The sequence below is a fragment of the Oculina patagonica genome, chromosome 4, assembly GCF_052425735.1.
Source record: "Oculina patagonica isolate OP01 chromosome 4, crgOcupat, whole genome shotgun sequence".
In the NCBI taxonomy this organism is placed as follows: Eukaryota; Metazoa; Cnidaria; class Anthozoa; order Scleractinia; family Oculinidae; genus Oculina; species Oculina patagonica.
In genome coordinates this window covers 30,748,598-30,769,520 of record NC_135761.1, presented here as the reverse complement: position 1 = coordinate 30,769,520, position 20,923 = coordinate 30,748,598, and the positions used below count along the sequence as shown (strand labels likewise).

The following is a 20,923-nucleotide window of genomic DNA, read 5'->3' as shown; positions in this document are numbered from 1 at the left end:
TTCCCCATTAACTTTGGCTAGGAAGAAAAAGCCAGTTGTCGACACTTTCCATAAGTGGTTAGACGCCTTTACTTCGTACATGCTGGAGATCATGGCTACTTACCCTAGGCGCTCTTTAGAGCTCATAAAGTATCAGGTTGACTTACGATGAACAGCTCAGGCGCTGTGCGCCTATGACCTAAGTATAGCCTGAGATACTATTGATCTAGAACTCTGGACTGTCACATTTTCGGGCCTCGCTAAGCTCCATTGTTCCGTGTGTTCCAGCCCCTACCACCAGCCGGACGAATGCCCCAGTCAGGACCCCAGCAAGAAGCCTCGCCGCCCTGCCACAGTCTGCTTTGACTTAAACAAGACCTCTGGCTGTCAACGCCATCCCTGCCACTACCCACACGTCTGCCGTCGCTGTGGCTCCAACAGCCATACTCTGTTTACCTGCCCAAGACAATCCAGTGGCAGCCACAAAGCAAGGCTCCTCCAGCGATTGCAGCAGAAAATAAGGTGGAACTACGTCGACGTCACCTCAAGCCAACGGTTTTGACTCCCATTTATGTCGACAAATTAGCTTTAGAATTACTTAATCATCCCAATCGCAATTTTGTTACTACTTTAGTTAATGCTCTTAGATATGGTACTCGCATTGGTTACACTGCCCCCCCCCCCCAAAAAAAAAGGGTGTCACACAGTCTTATTTCTGCATCCCAACACCCCAGGGTTGTCACTGCCAATTTATGTAAAGAAATTCTGCTGGGTCGGGTTGCTGGTCGAGTCCCTTTCTTACCACTTCCCGATTTTCAATGTTACCCCATAGGCGTGGTTCCTAAAAAACACTCCACTGAGTGGCGAACCATTTATCACCTCTCCTACCCAGAAGGGGACAGCATAAATGACCATATCCCCAAGGATCCCTACTCCCTCCAGTATGTGCGCATCGATGATGCTATCAGCATTATACAACAGCTGGGTCCTGGGTCGTTCATGGCGAAGACAGATGATTGGAATCTTTTGGGCATTTACTGGCAATCCCAATACTTTGTTGACCTTTACCTCCACTTTGGCCTTCACAGTGCCCTGTACCTTTTCAACCAGATCTTGGATGCTTTGGATTGGATACTTTAGCATTATTACGGGTCGCAGCATGTTATTCACTTCCTAGACGATTTTTCATTGAAGTGCATCCATTTAGTACGTAGAAACTTGATTAGTGTAGGGAAAGAAAGGAATGTTACTTTACTTTTAAAACTACTCTGTTTTGCTTTTCCTAGTGTTTAAGGCTTTGGAAGAAAACGGACGTCTGAAAAAGAACATGTCTGAGCTAGCAACTGCAAAGGGTGGGATGTGTATTTGGTATGAAAAGGTTCAAGTAGTGCTAAACTTATGACTTATCTGTTTTTGATTTTCCCAATTCACTTGTTGCATTTAAATTATTTCAACAATCTCAGTCTCTTTAAAAATAATAACTTGCATGAACCTTACTTTTATTGATTACTAGGAGAGGGATGCAGTAGAGAGGAAGAATGATGTAAGCAGCTCCATTTCCTTTCGTTTGTGGATAGGAAACATAACATCCCAGGCTTCCTTCATGGCAATGTTGTCAGACATATTTGGATGCTGTCCCGAAACTGCTACCATGTACCAACACAAGAGACAGTGTTCACCCTATTGACCCCTTATTGCAAGAAGTTACAGAATTATTATTAACTCCATTAAGTCAAACATGGGTATATCAGCTGGTTGTCCAAGGAATTTTGGTTGGTAACAATATTTACGACTGTAACACAAAATATCCCTTCAACATTTGGGGTCTTGGAAGCAACTCAAACTTTTGCAGGTCTAAAAGTTCTTGTTGTTTTTTTAGAACTGCATTTTCACCGCCTTCATCATCGACTGATTTTTGCTTGCTATGGAGATGAGGAGAGACATCTTCTGTTGCTGTCAAAGGACTCAGACAACATATAAGATGTCCTGCTACTTGGAAATAGCACTTTGCATGAACTTTAACAGACACTGACACGTTCTGCCACAGATGAATCATCAAGTCATCTCCTATGCGCTCATGAAACACTTGCCATGCTCTTGTTGTCCTCAAATAGCTTACAATGGTGTTAGGATAACTATTCTGGATTCCAACAGTCCCAGCTATTGTTCCTCTCTTTCCATAGGCATTTAATGACGCAAAGCCATATGCAACCATTATGTTTTGTTTGATCGGCAGAGGTCCTCAATCACTCGGCTAACTATTTCCTTCAGTGTAAACCACTGTGTATTTGTTGGGTTAAATTGCGGCATAGCTTAATGATCCCAGGGAACTGCCACTAAGGTTAATTTGATGAGAGCTTGATACTCCGCATGATCACCATCTTTAATGAGGCGGACTGCTTTGCATTGCTTGCTAACATAGCACCGCTGAACCAACTTCTGCTGCTAGTTTGCCCTTCCACTGAACAATTGGAAAAACAGCCTCAGTTTTTATCTTAGATCGCTAGAACAATATGAAAGAATCAAATTTTAAGAAAGCATGTGCAGCTGTTGTATTTCGAGGAAGTCGTACTGCTGTGTGTTCTTTAAAGAGAACCTTAGTTGCCTAAAGTCACCTACAAGATTCTTCTAACAGTGCTGCAAATATATTGCTAGAGCAGTATGGAAGAATCCAAATTTAAGAAAGCATGTGCAGCTGTTGTATCGTAAAAAGTGCATGTGAAAAAGTGATTTTGTTAGTGATATAATAAATAGAGAAATTGATTAATGTATTCTCAATATTGGTTCTTTCCATCCCACTACGATGTTCTAAAATATACCTCATGAACTGAGCTTCAGCCCAGTAAAATGCTGCTTGTGAAACGTTTTGCCCATATTACATTATTTTGGCAGTCTACTTCATTTGGTACCCCATAAGTAACTTACTACAGATTTTTTTGCAGCATAATGAATCACTACCTGATGATTGCCAAATTGTCAAATAGATGCTTTAATCGTGTATTAGAGATTCCCGAGCCCCTAAAAGTACAAGTAACACAGAGCAATTTTATTGAACTGTACGGCAAAAGTGTGGAGAAACAATACGAGCTACTTGATGACTTGCTGAAAGGAAGATCAAGGTTAAAGAGTGAAATATGAACTTGCACTCAAAATTAAGAGGTAATAATCAAGATACAAAATGTTACTTGTCGTGTTGTGGCAGGGTGAAATGATTGCATGCCACTTAATCAATGAGCAGTTGGTTCAGACTACCCCAGTGCGTAAGTGAGTGCAATAATGTTAGCAGGGGGCACAAACTAAGCTGGTTTTTCCAAAGAGATATTAACAACCATGGTTTTCTTTTTCTTGGCAGGCAATAACGAAGCGAGACAAACAGAAAAGGAGAGCAGACAACTTTCAAAGAAGAATGAAGATTCTCTTAAGAGGAAATTAAGAGGATGTCTAACTGCAATCTCACAAAATATCCCTTCAACATTTGGGGTCTTGGAAGCAACTCAAACTTTTGCAGGTCTAAAAGTTCTTGTTGTTTTTTTAGAACTGCATTTTCACCGCCTTCATCATCGACTGATTTTTGCTTGCTATGGAGTTGAGGAGAGACATCTTCTGTTGCTGTCAAAGGACTCAGACAACATATAAGATGTCCTGCTACTTGGAAATAGCACTTTGCATGAACTTTAACAAACACTAACACGTTCTGCCACAGATGAATCATCAAGTCATCTCCTATGCGCTCATGAAACACTTGCCATGCTCTTGTTGTCCTCAAATAGCTTACAATGGTGTTAGGATAACTATTCTGGATTCCAACAGTCCCAGCTATTGTTCCTCTCTTTCCATAGGCATTTAACGACTCAAAGCCATATGCAACCATTATGTTTTGTTTGATCGGCAGAGGTCCTCAATCACTCGGCTAACTATTTCCTTCAGTGTAAACCACTGTGTATTTGTTGGGTTAAATTGCGGCATAGCTTAACGATCCCAGGGAACTGCCACTAAGGTTAATTTGATGAGAGCTTGATACTCCGCATGATCACCATCTTTAATGAGGCGGACGGCTTTGCATTGCTTGCTAACATAGCACCGCTGAACTAACTTCTGCTGCTAGTTTGCCCTTCCACTGAACAATTGGAAAAACAGCCTAAGTTTTTATCTTAGATCGCTAGAACAGTATGAAAGAATCCAATTTTAAGAAAGCATGTGCAGCTGTTGTCACACTTGGAAGCAACTCAAACTTTTGCAGGTCTAAAAGTTCTTGTTGTTTTTTTAGAACTGCATTTTCACCGCCTTCATCATCGACTGATTTTTGCTTGCTATGGAGTTGAGGAGAGACATCTTCTGTTGCTGTCAAAGGACTCAGACAACATATAAGATGTCCTGCTACTTGGAAATAGCACTTTGCATGAACTTTAACAAACACTGACACGTTCTGCCACAGATGAATCATCAAGTCATCTCCTATGCGCTCATGAAACACTTGCCATGCTCTTGTTGTCCATAAATAGCTTGCAATGGTGTTAGGATAACTATTCTGGATTCCAACAGTCCCAGCTATTGTTCCTCTCTTTCCATAGGCATTTAACGACTCAAAGCCATATGCAACCATTATGTTTTGTTTGATCGGCAGAGGTCCTCAATCACTCGGCTAACTATTTCCTTCAGTGTAAACCACTGTGTATTTGTTGGGTTAAATTGCGGCATAGCTTAACGATCCCAGGGAACTGCCACTAAGGTTAATTTGATGAGAGCTTGATACTCCGCATGATCACCATCTTTAATGAGGCGGACGGCTTTGCATTGCTTGCTAACATAGCACCGCTGAACTAACTTCTGCTGCTAGTTTGCCCTTCCACTGAACAATTGGAAAAACAGCCTAAGTTTTTATCTTAGATCGCTAGAACAGTATGAAAGAATCCAATTTTAAGAAAGCATGTGCAGCTGTTGTATTTCGAGGAAGTCGTACTGCTGTGTGTTCTTTAAAGAGAACCTTAGTTGCCTCAAGTCACCTAGTAAGGAAATCTCCATTTGCTCATGGAGTTCTTTTGAGAACTTCAATTGAAAGCACCCTTGTTTAGTGCCGTACGTGCTGTAAATGACAAGAGTAAAAAAAGATGACAAATTCTGGTAGCCATCTGTGTGTATGTCTGGGCAGTCTTGCTCAGGAAAAAGGCCCATGTACGAATCCATTGCAACTGATTAACAGTGTCATTTTGTAACAATCAGGGATAAGTGTGTGTATATCCAATATTGATTTGAATATGAGTTTCTGTCCTTTGCCTGTTTTAAACTTAGTGTAAAACAAGGTTCAGACATTCAGGATCTTATTCAAAAGGGTGAAAAATTTGTAGAAAGGGTGAACTGTGCAATAATGAAGTAAGATCAATCTAAAAGATCTTAATACGTGCCAAAAACCTTGAATCCAATTTTGAATAAAAAATCATCGGATAAGAAGGATTTAATGGTTGATGATCAAATGGTCACAGATAAAAATGTGAAATTGTACCAAAATGGTGGGGGAAAACAGTGCTGTATAACTGGATGCCAAACTGGGGCTGGTATGCATTCAGTAACTCACCTACAATGTACAAGGCAAGTAAGAAATAGATCCTGTGAAGGCAAATGCACCATAGTTGCTCTATGTGTGCAACAGTTAGTTTGAAATAGAGGGGCAACGCCATTCTTCTGTAACAAGAACTGTTAGCCAAGAACGTGCCAATTTTAGAAATATTGTTAAAAAGTACATGTGCGAAATTGATTCCTTTAGTGATATAATATATAGAGAGATTGCTGGGGATTGTGTGACAAAAAGGACAACCTGCTTGTGATCACAGAAAAACTGGCTGGTTTGCACCAAAAGTTATCTCTGTATACACACACTCTGTTTAAGACTTCGTTAACTGAAGTCGCAATAACTTAAATGATCCACCTTGCGATGTTCCAGTTGTTTTTCAATTGTTCCTCTTTAATAAAACGTGCACCATTACAAATGTTTCCTTTAAATTAAAAAAGCAAATGTTGTGGTAATGAGATTTTAAAATAAGACTTAAAGTTTCTGATAATGTGATTATCTAGCACCCCAGGAAGACGTTGCCAAAGACATCATAAGGCAAATGTATGAAAACAAGATATGCTATAGTTGCCACTATCTTCATGATATATTTTACAGTTAAAATTAAAGCAGTAATGCATTATAACATTCAATTTTAAATAAAATGGATTAAAATTTCTGTAATTGTGGTTTCTTTACTTGTCTTTTAGTTGCGTGCACGCAAAAGTCACAGCGTATTTTCATGCTGCTTCCATCGTGTGATCACCACTGCTAGAACAATCCCCCTGAACACCTTGTATTCTTCTCAGGATCACACAATGCTGCCATATTCTCAATATTGGTTCTCTCCATCCCACTATGGAATGCAAGCAGGCAGTAAGGACCGTGGAGGGGATGGAAGAGAAGGCTGAAGCTAGCAAGGTGGAGGCAGGAATAGCAGAAGACGAGAGGAGGCAAAGACCCATCAAAATAAAGCGAATAAGAACTCAGATCAGGAAACTCGAGGATGAACTGGACAGGGAAATCAGAAATTTGTAAAGTTAGGTATTGACTATGTTTTTTCTTTTGCCTCGCATGTGTGAGGGATCAATTACTTACTAGAACAAAGGATCGAAAAAATTCTTGTATAGAAACAGAGGTTCAAAGATTCAATAAATTGCTGAAAACAGGAGCTGCTGAAAATTTGCTTAATGCAGTTAGCCAGCTGGAAAATCGACCTCAAGGATCATCACATGTGGCCCCTTTGGCACCTGTGGTGCCGGCAGCTGGGTAACCAGTTGTTGAAGAACACAGAAGACTATTTGGTTTCAGACCACCTAACAACAGTAATGTCAGCAACAGCTCTAGGAGTGGAAAGCAGGTGCCACCTAAACGCCGTATGGTGGCAATCTCAACAGAGGAACAGAGAAACGAATAATGGTATAATTAAAATGAATGAGTAAAAAAATAGATAAATAAATAAATAAACCAACGAAGGAATGAAAAAACAAATGAATTAACAGCACTATGAGGCTCATTAGTAATCCACTTCTGTTTCAGGTACATGGTGTCAAAAATGATCCCATTCATTGTTAGTGTCTAAAACATCCAAAATAAATATCAAGCCTTTTGCTTAAGATCTCCATTAGCCCAAAAGTGTCATGTGTCAATTGCAAATTCCAAGTTCCAATGGACTTGTTGCTCACCTCGTTCACAAGAATGCCACAAGAAATGTGGAAGAAAATGAAAATGAGGGAGAAGATGGGGATTGGGATGAGTGAGAGCACCCCCCACCCCACAGGTAGGAACTGGCATTTCATAACCGAACTAATTGTCTAATCTTGGTTTATTCTTGTAAACTCCTTCTTAGGCACTTTTGGGCAAATAATGTCTTACTCTTAATGCACCAAAAATTCTACAATTTCTAACAAAAGTGTTGATTTTGGTGTAAAGAAAGATATTTGTCTTAACCTCACCACTGTTTATTTTTTTATTCATGCAACAATTCCTAAAATTTCCAACATTGCTATTGGGCTGACGGGATTTGGAGAATTTAACATTCATTGACTTCACACCTCAAACAAATGTGTATCTGTGCAATTTTTTGTTACGCAGGCCAAGAACTTTATATTTTTCTAGAAGGGTGATGTATCCAGTGATTCATTGTAACTCCATTGATAACTACTTCCTTTTGTTTTTTTCTACTCTATATCTATACTTTCATTATCTAAAATGTCATTGTAAAATCAGCACATCTTCACTCTGACTAACAATTGCTCTTGTTTGTGTTCCTTGTTTTCTGATTAGGAGAAACTTGTTTCTAACTTAGAATCACAAGTTGAAGAAATGGCCTCACAGTACAAAGAAGAATCTGCCAATACTCAGACCTTACTGGAGGAAAAGCCTAAGCGATTTTAAAACAGAGAGTATTAAAAGGTGCATCCCCAAGGTAAAGTTAAATGCTTTTGGTGACTGGGAAACTCAAGTAAAAAACCATTTCCAACCATTTCGTCTCTGCTGTGTCCAATTAGTCGCTACTGGGAGTTGGCAAAAGAATTTTTGAAGTCATGCCCTGATTTTCAGCGGCACACACCATTTCCAACCATTTGATATCTGCTGTGTCCAATTGGCCGCTACTGGGAGTTGGCAAAATAATTTTTGAAGTCATGCCCTTATTTTCAGCGGCACACACCATTTCCAACCATTTGATCTCTGCTGTGTCCAATTTGCCGCTACTGGGAGTTGGCAAAAAAAATTTAAGTATTGCCCTGATTGCCAGCTGAAAACTCCATTTTCAACCATTTCGCCTCCACTGTGTCCAATTCGCAGCTACAGGCCTTTTAGGTAATCAATTGTAGATTATCCGTACTTTTATAATGAATCTTAGTGTCATTACTCATTAAGGCAACTCCTATTTAAACCAGACACTCAAATTAAATTACTATTGTTATAACTTTTTATTGTACATTTATCTCAATAAACCATTGATAAAGATTTTTTAACACTGCTTTGTATCCTTATTGTATTGTTTTAAACAAAATCGCTTGTTGTCAGATGGTGTGACAGAAGCATAACAGTTATTTGACAATATAAATCTATATATATATATTATTATTTTAAAACTTCTTTCCCACTTACAGTGATTTGAATCTTTTTCCTAACGCGACAATTCTTTCAATTTCTTATATTTTGACTAACTTCAACAGCAGCAGTGTGTTGCAAACTTTGTCTAACATATTATTATTCTTTTAACTTTGGAGTTTAAGTCGTTTAAGCACCAAATGCAAACAAATGCTACTTTCATTAGGTACGCAACGATATCTCTTTAAAGGGCAGAATGCAAGAAATACTACAAACACTGGTTCAAGGCCAAGGTGCATCCCGAGATATTTATCAATCATCATAGACGGAATGGATCAGAGCAAGACAAACCTGCCACATCTGGACACCCCACAAAGGTAAATGATATTATCAATCATAAATAGACGGAATGGATCAAAGCAAGACAGACCTGCCTCATCTGGACACCCCACAAAGGTAAATGATCTTATCAATCGTCATAGACGGAATGGATCAGAGCAAAACAAACCTGCCACATCTGGACACCCCACAAAGGTAAATGATCTCATCAATCGTCATAGACGGAATGGATCAGAGTAAAACAAACCTGCCCTTATCAATCGTCATAGACGGCATGGATCAGAGCAAAACAAACCTGTCACATCTGGACACCCCACAAAGGTAAATGATCTCATCAATCGTCATAGATGGAATGGATCAGAGTAAAACAAACCTGCCTCATCTGGACACCCCACAAAGGTAAATGATCTCATCAATCGTCATAGACAGAATGGATCAGAGCAAAACAAACCTGCCTCATCTGGATACCCCACAAAGGTAAATGATCTTATCAATCATCATAGACGGAATGGATCAGAGCAAGACAAACCTGCCTCATCTGGACACCCCACAAAGGTAAATGATCTCATCAATCGTCATAAGCGGAATGGATCAGAGCAAGACAAACCTGCCTCATCTGGACACCCCACAAAGGTAAATGATCTTATCAATCATCATAGACAGAATGGATCAAAGCAAAACAAACCTGCCTCATCTGGATACCCCACAAAGGTAAATGATCTTATCAATCATCATAGACGGAATGGATCAGAGCAAGACAAACCTGCCTCATCTGGACACCCCACAAAGGTAAATGATCTTATCAATCATCATAGACGGAATGGATCAGAGCAAAACAAACCTGCCTCATCTGGACACCCCACAAAGGTAAATGATCTTATCAATCATCATAGACGGAATGGATCAAAGCAAAACAATCCTGCCACATCTGGACACCCCACAAAGGTAAATGATCTCATCAATCATCATAGACGGAATGGATCAAAGCAAAACAAACCTGCCTCATCTGGACACCCCACAAAGGTAAATGATCTCATCAATCGTCATAGACAGAATGGGGCGATGTTCAATTTAGTGTTACCTTATTATAGGAATAAGAATAAGGAATATGCATTTTAATGTTTAAAAAAATAAAGTTACTGTTAAATTCGTGTTAATAGCATGTATCTTAAGTATCCTACAGTAATAACTAGTCAGTATCACAAGCCTTGGAAAGTCATTTCCTAGTTGCCTGTGCTAATGACACTCTCAGGAAGTTTTCGTTTCTTTAAAAATGTGACATATATCATTCATGACTGTGACGCTTTGCAAATGTATTCTTAAGCTGCCTGGATTAATTTTTTTTCTGATTAATGTTTTTGTACGGGGTTAGGTTTTCCATAATGCGCTAGGAAAGGAAGAATTATGCCTGAACAGAGCACACTAAAGGCTATAGATGTTTCCGTTTTAACATGCAATGAATATTAATTTTACAGTTGGCACCCTTTCTATCATATTTTAGATTTGGGGGGTTGAAGATTACATTGAGGACAGTGCAGACCACATCCCAAATGAAGATAGGTTTTGTTTTCTGACCTGGATGACAAAGACAGAGATCTACAATTATTTTGTGGAGGAAATGACTGCTGCATATGTAAACCAATTTTGTTCCCAACTTTTCATAGAATGCGAAAGGGAAAATTTCGCAACATCATCATACCAAAGATACTGACTTTAAGTTTAAGTAGTGTAATGTGGGATCTGTGTTAAAATTAATACAATGGTTGTCGGCTTCAAACGCGATATGGGTAGTCAACAGTTCCAATATAAGTCCAACTTTCAAGTTGAATTCCTCAAGAGAAACAATAAATGTCATGCCATATGCCGTAGAAAGGTTATCTTTTTCCAAAATAGCAGTCTTTTCACTCTGACCCTGTGTTGTCTCCTTAGGAAAACAAAATCACCAAATGTGGTGTTTGAGTGGCATCGAAATTATGCTTACAAGTAATCACAGCAACATACAGACAAATTTGCATTGTGCCATTCTCTGTTCTGTTTAATATTCAGCCCTGTTTTTTGCCCTACACAATTGTTTCACTACAAAAGCTGACCTAACTTCAAAACATATGTCGTCAATGTGTTTTTATTTTATTCATATTAGTTGTGTTTTCTTTAATGAAGAGATTCACCAATAACTTTAATCACTTTAGCCAGGGGAGCAACCAAACCAATTCAGCCAAAACCAACCCAGGAGGAAAGCTCAGAGGACGAAAGCTTAGGAGGATGACATTCCTTTGAAAACAATCCAGGCGCTGAAGACCGCCTGTGCTGAACAAGCCTTATTTGATAGATACATTGCACAAAGAGATGGGAAGCTCACCCCAAAAGAAACAACTACACATCAAGAAAGCATGCTGTTAAAAAAAAAATGCACGAGGAGACAGTCACCCTCACAACAGTGCCAGAACACCATTAACCTACGCCCACAGTAGAAATCACAAAGGAAGAGCCAAAAAAGAAGCTGACTAAGCTGCTTGATGCTGTAAGAAGTTAATGCGAGAATGCTGCAGCTGAAGTGCCACTGGACAGCAAACAGCTGGATCGTGATTTGGCGGACAACTCGTACAGAAGCATAACCACGCCTCCTTTGACAAACCTAGGTTACGTAATTGGGTATAAAAAAGCATTAGAGTCTTAGCTGCTATATTTAATTAGTGTATCAAAAGTAAATACAACTTAGGTTTGTCCAAATTAAGATGACATTTTTTTAAAAATTTTAAATTACTGTTATGTTCAGTTGATCATACATCCATGAAGTCTGCGCAATATAAGTCCATAAATTATTAAATTATTAACTATTCCTGTCTCTCGGGCCCTTTGGCCCAAGTTGTATGGGCAAGACTACCAGTCCACTGATAGCGCTGTCTATCTTTGAGGCCCACAAGAATAAAGTTAGTTCAAGGGGAACCAAGGAAGGCTCTGTCCATCGTATTAAGGCAGACAGAACCTTTAGCCTAAATATTTTGCTATATGTAAACCTGAAATATCAACACCAAACAACAGAAGCAAACTTATATCGACTTGAAGACATATAAAACAATTCATGTTTAAGACTAAATATATTCATATGTACCCATTATTTTTGGCAGTTACCTGATGATTGCCTCGCAAGAAACATGCAACTCTGAGTAGCAATAATGTAACAATGTCAAAAATAATTTTCTTTACTTACAGACCTTCGAAGAATCAATACCAACAGTACATTCCTTACTTTTGTCAATGAAGATTTATTTTCTACTTTTTTAACCATGGACAGTTGAGTCCAATAGCCGTGAAGAACTGTTTACCAGACTTAAAAGTGGGAAGCACTGTCAATGAGCTTTCATGAAAATCATGTCTTAGTCTTGATGGTGCTGCTGTCCTGATTAACCAGAATCCAACTACATTACTGAGGATCAAATTGACCCTCCATTGCCTACCTTTATGCCACAACCATAAGTAAAGCCAAGGATGACTAAAGAGAAGGAAATCGCATGTGAGACAATTAAATGTAGGGAGACTCTCAAACAGCTTACATCATTAACATACAACACTGTCGATGCCCCTACAAAACTTGGCAGCCCATTATAAGCATTATACAGTAAGGGCTTGTGCTTCTAGACCACTGATGAAAACACAATGCCAGGTGACAAACATCAACAAACCAAAATGGAAAAGTACTGATTTAAATCCCGCCAAAAAGTACATACCTCTCCCACTATGATGCAAAAAAAATAAATTTGCCAACAGGGTTGGACAATACGCATCAAGAATGTTGCAACAGTATTTTACTAATGTCTCAGTGGATGAAAACACTTAAGGAAGAGAAAAAAAGGACATTCAAAACAAGGAAATGAAAACAACAACTGCTGTTAATGCTACTGCAATTGACAATGGAAAAAGATGAGGTACATTAAATTAGTAACCATTTTAAGAAAAGAAAACATGGACCAACAACCAACACTAAATCAAGTGACTAACCAACCAAGCTAACTGTGTTCTTGCATGTTATACTTAGATGAACACAAACATGAACAAAAGTTTTGTTAAAGTCCAGATAGTAACAAATACAGAGCCAAAGAAGATTGCATGTGCCTTTAATTGCACTTCAGTTCAGACCAGTCACAAACCACTAACACCAAACCAGCCACTACATCAACAAGTGGATAACTGATGATAGTTTAAAGACTCTGAAGCCCACAACTTTTAAGTGGACTCCACCCCCTGACAAATTTGTAGGTCACTCACTCACTCACTGCCCATTGTGCCCACTGGCACGTGGGGCAGCAAATTTGTAGGTGTCGATTACTATTCATCAAATGTCTGAAGAGATTTATAAACTCAACTTAAAAGAAGTAGCCACACAATCCAACCACTCTCCACAAGATAAATAGGCAAAAAATGGGGCTGTGTTGGTGTGGTTACAAGATTTGTACAGATTTGTACAGTCTGATTTGTTAGATTTGTACAGTTTGATTGGTACAGGCTGAGAGGTACAATGGGAAAATGATCCTACCATGGCAAAAGATTAAGAAGTTATTGAAAGAGTGTTTGCTAAAGCAGAGCTTTCTTTTTAGTTTAAAGGAATATAATTGTGTTTTATGCTCGAACATTGAACTAATAGACATCAGAGTTCATCACAGTGTTTTAATCAGGATAACGTACAAAATACCATGTTAAGAAACAGCTTACCTAGGTACTTTAAAAAATGCTTTAAAATATCCAAGGCCAAAATCCAAGTTCTCGTCTAGAAAATGGATGCTGAAGAACGTCTATTAAGCAAGACACAAGAGGGAGGCATGAACATATAACAAAAAAACTTTTGCAGAATAAAGACAGACTGTGCTGGACTTGATCTGTTTATACAAGGTGTCCAAGTCCCTTTACAGATAAGCAGTAACAAACAAAAAATCGCTGATTGTACTTTCATGATGAAAAGGATGTGGACGGATACCTGTGCAAAACACACCTACTTTTAAAACTAACTTCTCAAAGATGAGAACAAAGGCCCTCTAATCAGTTTTTCAACTATTAGAAAATATTTTACCAGACTTGTGTGAGACACATTAAGCTTTTGAAAAGCTAGGATGGATACTTGTCAGTACTGTGGCAAAATTTAAAACTTACTCAGTCAACCACATCAGTTCCAAAATTAAAAGTGGTAATTAGAGACAGGCCAAAGAAATGAAGCGACTTGAAAGAAGGTGAAGTCAGATTTGCCTCCTTGAAATATGACATTGCTTGAAAAGCACCATTCACTCTTACAAGACAAGACAAAGGAACGACATTCACTTACCAAAACCTAATTTAACATTGGGGAGAAATACATTTACATGTAGATACTCAGGGCGGTTCTTTTAAATTATTTTCCTTCATCAATTAAAAAAGGAATATCTCTTTCCATTTAGACATTGTTTTAAACGGTAATTTTTGTTGTTGTTTTGTTTTCTTATGATTATACTTATAAAACTTGGTTTTCATTTTCTTCTTAATTTTACAAATAATTATAAATCATTTGTATTTTTAAGCGCTCTTTTTATCTGTTATTATCTTTGCACATAGTTTAAATTTTTATACAGTAATGTAGTCATATTTTAAGCAGGGTCCCTTTTGATCCCATGGAACCTGCTGTCTCAACAGCTCAGCTGCCAGCAATACAGGACACTGTTTGTCCTCCATATTAGCTGCTCTCTCTAATCTACCTCTTTCAGGGGACCTTTTTGCGTAGTCAAGTTCTAGAAGCTGCCATGTATCCAATGTGGCTACTCCTTTGCACATAAACCGCCCCTTGGACAAAACTTTCAAGGACAAAATACTCCATAGTGAGTACTTTGACTTTGCATTGCTTTTTCCAATATTTTTTATCAGTCCCAGTCTCTTGATATTCAGCTCCACTTCAAGACCTCCTTCCCAGGCTCCACTGGTTCCCTGTTAACTTTGGTATGGGGGAAAAGCCAGTTGTAGCCAGTTTCCATTAGTGGTTAGATGCCTTCACTTCTTACATGCTGGTGATCAGCACTGCTTAACCTAGGCACTCTTGAGAGCACATTGAGTATCCCCAAATCATCAGCTAAGCTGTCACCAAGATCAAGGGGCTTACCTGTCTTATGATTAACAGTTCGGGTGCTGCTTATGACCTTAGCATAGTCTGGAACACCACTGATCTATAACTCTTGACTGTCACCTGATTGTTCCATGTTTTACAGCCCCTACCACCAACAGGATGAATGCCCCAGTCAGGTCCTCAGCAAGAAGCCTTCCCCCCCCCCCCCGCCTTTCACAGGCTGCTTTGACTTCAACAAGATCTCTGGCTGTCAATGCCACCCCAGCCACTATCTGCATGGCTGCTGTTGCTGGGGCTCCAACAGCCATACCTGGTTCACCTGCCCAACACGGTCCAATAGCTGTCACAAGCAAGGCTCATCCAGCAATCACAGCAAAAAATAACGTAGAGTTACATCAACATCACCACCAACCAATGGTTATTCCATTAACATAGATAAATTAGCTTTGTCATCCCAATCATTATTTTGTTACAACTTCAGTTGATGCTCTCAGGTAATGCTTATACTGCCCCCCCCCCCCCCCAAAAAAAAAAAAAAAAAAAAATGGGTGTCATGCAGTCAGATTTCTGCATCCCACACCGTAAGGTTGTCTCTGCCAATTTAAGAAATTTAGCTGGATCACGTTGTGGTCCATTCAATAACCACTTCCTGAATTTTAATGCACAGGAAATTCACTTGTGGAATTATTCGTTTCAATTAGTGAGATGATTTGATAAGACATTGGAATCATCATATATGATTTTTCACAGACTGAAGAATCATCAGGGGAATTATAAGATGAGTCATTCACGCTTGACAAATTCGTACTGGAATCAAAATGGTGATGTCATAAGTAATAACGAATCATTAGTTATGACTTCGTCGACCATGAAAAAATCATTTGTGGAATCATAATTTATGAAATGAAAGCGTTTAAAATCATCGGCTATGATTCGTTGCAGTCACATGCGATCGTGGGTTTTAAACCGAAAAAAAAAAAGTTTGAAAGGTATTCTGTGCAATACAAAGTGGTAAGAAAAGAGGGACCAAAGAAATTTAAGCTTATATAACAATACCTGTACATCACGATCAGTTTCGAGCTGACTGCTGAACTGAAAGAGGAGACCGTGGGGGCCTGGTGCGAGTCACGTCCAGGATGCAAGAAAAGGGCCCAAGGAAAGCAAGGATCTTGTCGATGCCATGCATATTTATAATGGTTAGACTCTTTCTCCAATATTTTCAAATTAAAATATCATCCCATGTTCGTGTATTAAACTGGCATGTTCAAAACATTTTATTTGAAACAGGCGTTTGACGATATGAAGTTTTATGAATGGCATGCAATCAGTGACTTTACCTCAGTTGCAAATAATATGGTAAGCTATTTGTGATTGTTTGTTATGCCCCAGGGCAGGTACATGTTGGTACATGTAGTGAGTTTGGTCTTATATTTTCAGATTCTGAAATACATGTAAGCATTCATTGGAATGAATCATTCCTTTACATGATGGTACCGTATTTATGGTATATGCATTCATGGTTGGTTCACAGCTCTTCACACTACAAAATAACTTGTAGAATTAATAACTCATTTACCAGGTGACATCAAAAATATGTCACTCAGGAGTGGTTATATGAGAACCATTAAAAACGAATTACATTATACAACAAACATTGTAGCATATGCACCATATTAACCGGGGAGGGGTTGGGAGGGGGTATGCTCTTATTTGGCCTATACCAGGACGTGCCGCTGGACAGAGTATAGTTTCTGGCCTCTCTGCCCTGAGCAGGCCTAGGTGCATGTATATAATTTTATGTGAGTCTGTCTTGAACCTGTCCTAAACAAGGTATGGTCCAGTGCACAATAATTGTCATCGTTAAATGATTTGTACTACATGTACTAATACATGTATATAAAGGGGCCATATTTTTTGAACTCTAAAAAAAACTTGCTTTTTACTAATTATAAGCCAAAAAGAGTGCAACATACAATATCTCTTTGTATTACAAAACAAAAATTAAATACTGCATATTTAGGTGAACTTGCACCAAGAATGTGTTCCAATACAAAATGAAGATGACCAAATCTGAAGAAATTTATACATGTAGTCACGTTGTATGACAGTATTTATTCAATCTGAAATCATGAAAATGATACAATATATTCTACTTAACAGCTGAATCAAATGATTACTTAATGAAACAGGAGTAATTAGTAAATAAAATAGATGTTTGTAACAATCATGTTTAATTCAAAGTCATGCAGGCAGTCCTATGTAGTGTTCAAATCAGTTCACAAATTCTCTATTAAGTAAATAGGATTCACAATGTTCAAAACAATCATCAGTTCACTTTCTTATATGGTCACCATGAGGTTTCTTAACTATCCTGGAACATACAGATTGCCATAAATCCTGGTAGCAGCTAATAATTACAGTAATTATTACTGTAAATGACTGTGACTTATCTAACATAAAGCTCAGCAAAGACCTAACTAATCAAATTAATCTGAATTATTGTTTTTATGAAGAATGATATAATATTAATAACATTTATTAGTCAGAAGAGTTGTGAGGCCCTCTAGTTTCATGGAAATGTTTTTAAACTGATTGAAAAACAAAATACCTTACTTGATAATATTATACCTACAACATTAATTATTACTGTTGGTGGGGGTGTCCTTGTCTCGCGGGTGCAGAAACATGGTTTGAGTCCTGGTTTTTGAGCGATTTTCGAATTTCTCTCAGTCACTGGCTTATCGCTTTGGTAAATAATTTAGTTTCGAGTTCTAAGCACTTCATTTAACAACTTGGATTGTCAAAAGATCGAGACACTTGTTGAAATCTGTTCAATGCTATTGCATACACGCGAATGATGCATGGATGAGTCTGACCTTGGAAAGTGTTATAACTATGGCTTAGTTTGTTCGTATGGAATCAAGAAAACATTCATGCAACTTGCGATGATACATACCTTCGATATCCAATGTGTACTTGGCTCTTTTAACCGGCTGACTGCCAACATTAGAGTGTTCTGCAGCACGAAACCCGAAGAGTTTTTGGTGCCGGTAAACAGTTCTTCGTGCGCGTAAACAGCCTTGACAGTTGGGACAGAAACACTTCCGATACCCGCCGCTTCCGTCTGCCATTCCGTTTCTTGTTTTCCGTTAACTCTTACGAAGTTTTCTCCAAAGATGTATGTAGTATGTGCGAAGCACGAACTTCCACGTCCACTCTTCAGAAAAATTGGCGCAAATTGCGCGTTTTTTTTGTCAAAATTGCGTGAAACTTGTCATCAACATTGCGTGAGCTGACGCATCTATAAGTTTTTATTTTTTGCCGCTCTTCTGGGCTGCGATCGACGGACACAGCTGTGACGGTACGTTTTTCCTTTTTTCTTCTTCCTGCAAATGCGTTTAATGAGATGAAACATGAATGTGGAAAACCCTGAAGAACTAGTGGAAGTTTTGGTCCAAAATAGTCGGTCACGGAAGGCTCTAAGTTCTTTTATTGAGGATATCATTGCCAAGAATCACGTAAGTGTACGCAATTGAAATTTACAGAATCGATGACACTTTTGAAATGAAAAGGCCGCAATAACATTGCTCTATATTACTTTCTTTTCAGTCGACTGTACCATCAAAGGCTGTTCCACTTGTAAGTAAATTAATTGTGATTATTCATTTGTGAATAACTTTTTTTGACTAGAATTATGCACTAATTGAGCTAAAAAGTGCTTTGCTCGCGTCATCGCCTCTTATACCCCTAGCTAGCCACACTAAGGGATATGCTGTGGGAATTACAGCTGGATGGAATAATTTTGTAGAAAATAGAAGGCTCTTGAAGTTTAATCATTAACCTCTGGGGAGAAATTTATAATACAATTCTACTAATTAATCGCCTTGTAAATACGTGGGCAATGGGGTGCAAATGGCATGGGAGGAGAGGGAGGAGATATGGGGGTCTGAACCTTCCACTTTAATACCATACCTTTTACTTCATTTTCTCACCCTCTCCCCATGCCGGATCAGTGGTTTCCACCTGTTTCCACCTTTTGTATTGCACAAGATTATGTATTACTGCAATATTTTTTGGCATTTATTTAATTTCTGTCCCTCGCTGCCCTTGTAGAACTAGTGCTTCCTGCCCATTCTTGTACCATATTTGAGGACATAATAATAGCATGAAATTAAAGAGAAGCAGCAGGCCGTATAACTCGGGGAGAGGGTCAATATGCAGGGGGCTTTATAACTGGCAGTTTACAATAGTCCACTTATATCATATGCCATGGAGGGAAATGGGTATCCCGCTGGAATTGACTAAGACTTCCCTGATGCATGAACTGAAATAGATCTGCCACAGTTAAAATGCGGTAATAATTTCAACGTAATTTTAGTTCATTTTCATTCGTGGGATGACAGAGGGTGGGAAACCAAGAGATTGTAGGGGGTGGGAGGGGTATGGGAGGAGTTGTTGAACTAAATCTACAACCATATAACACAATAGCTGGGCATGCACTTGCCATGCTCAAATGCAATCTAAGATGGCTGTTAATAATCTTGTCTAGGAGATTTTACATACCTGATCGAAATTGATCAAGACATAAATTTCACTAGTAGTACTCAACCAACTTTTGATTGCAATAATTTGACTTTGAAGGATGTTGTGAGAGATGCTTTTTCACACGAGTTCAAGGATCGCATTAATTCTGCGCAAGGTAAGCAAAGTATAGTAGAAAGGAGTTACTTGAAAGAATGTGGGTGTGGGTGCTCTGCAGGGAACAAGGAAACCCGTTCTCATCTCAGACCAAAAATACTATAATAACTCAGCCACACCAATTCAGGCTAAAGAGTTACATCATTTATACCCAAAATTAAGGTGATGCTGTATTTTATAAGTTTTGTATACATTAATAGTTATTGCTATGCTATGTAAACAACAAGTGTTATTAGTTTCCCACATTTCAAAACTACCTGATTTCAACTTGATTACAATTAATCCCCTGCATCCCATCTCATAGTGAAAGCTAGAAGCCCAAAATTTGAACTCCTAATCAAAACACTGGGAGGTCAAAAATGGGACCCCATGCGGTCAGTGAGGAATACTTTCCAGTACATTGAATATTATAGTATTATATACCCAGACAATGCTATTCTAGCTATAGGCAATACAGTTTATTGCAAATATTATGACCAACAAACTCTTCCTTTATCCCTTTTTATTTATAGTGCCTTGGGGAGAACTTGACCAAACCATTGTTCAAGACATGGTTAACTATGTCAGAAGTGTAATGAGTTTTGGGGAGGGGGGGAAGAGATACACCCACCGGGAGGAGCAGTGATTTTGAAAAGGATAAAACGTTATTACCGCAGCCAACGCCATCAGGCCCAAGTCAAATCAAGTCAAGAACGGAGGAGGCGACAAAGATTGCTAAATCGAAGAAACCGTCTGACAATGGTACGTTATCAATACTTAAATTCCATACATTTAAATTGCATATTAATTTAAAAAATACATTACTGCTGAATTTGTTTGCATAATATAACCTGACATACATTGTTGCTGAAGTTGTCTCCATAAATTATAACAGAAACAATTTTGTGTTGACTATTTGAAGTAATAATTATATTTAATTATTGATTACTAGGCAGTGATTATAGGCTTATAAAAAGAGAAGGTGAAGGGGGGCTTGATATAATTACCCATGTAGTAATGAAGTACAAGTTACTTTACTTTATTCAGATGAAGAGTGCAAAAAATTGAGGGGTCACCGACTTCGTTTCGGCGATAAGATAAGTGAAAGAACACCCTAATTTTAAATAATCGGTCCTCGTAACTCGATATGGCCTGCAAGACTGTAAGTCGGAAAATATTGCTAATGAATCGCTGGATACAAACTTTCTTTGCCAACTTTTTTATCAGTCTACTAAACAAAT

General features: G+C 38.5%; 1 protein-coding gene across 1 annotated transcript; it reads left to right on the top strand.

Moving 5' to 3' along the window:
• The first annotated feature begins 17,129 nt into the window (after nt 1-17,129).
• LOC144652331 (uncharacterized) lies at nt 17,130-20,695 on the top strand. Its single transcript, XM_078512388.1, has 5 exons — nt 17,130-17,653; nt 17,687-18,523; nt 18,615-18,644; nt 19,647-19,704; nt 20,216-20,695. Exons 2-5 carry the CDS (start codon nt 18,419-18,421, stop codon nt 20,326-20,328), a joined length of 306 nt encoding a protein of 101 aa, XP_078368514.1. The 5' UTR covers nt 17,130-17,653; nt 17,687-18,418; the 3' UTR covers nt 20,329-20,695.
• The last annotated feature ends 228 nt before the right edge of the window (nt 20,696-20,923 follow it).

Coding starts and splice junctions, on each gene's coding strand:
- LOC144652331 (XM_078512388.1), top strand. CDS start 18,419: ATGAATGTGGAAAACCCTGAAGAACTAGTGGAAGTTTTGGTCCAAAAT. Junction 18,524..18,614: donor ATATCATTGCCAAGAATCAC/GTAAGTGTACGC, acceptor CTTTCTTTTCAG/TCGACTGTACCATCAAAGGC. Junction 18,645..19,646: donor CATCAAAGGCTGTTCCACTT/GTAAGTAAATTA, acceptor TTGACTTTGAAG/GATGTTGTGAGAGATGCTTT.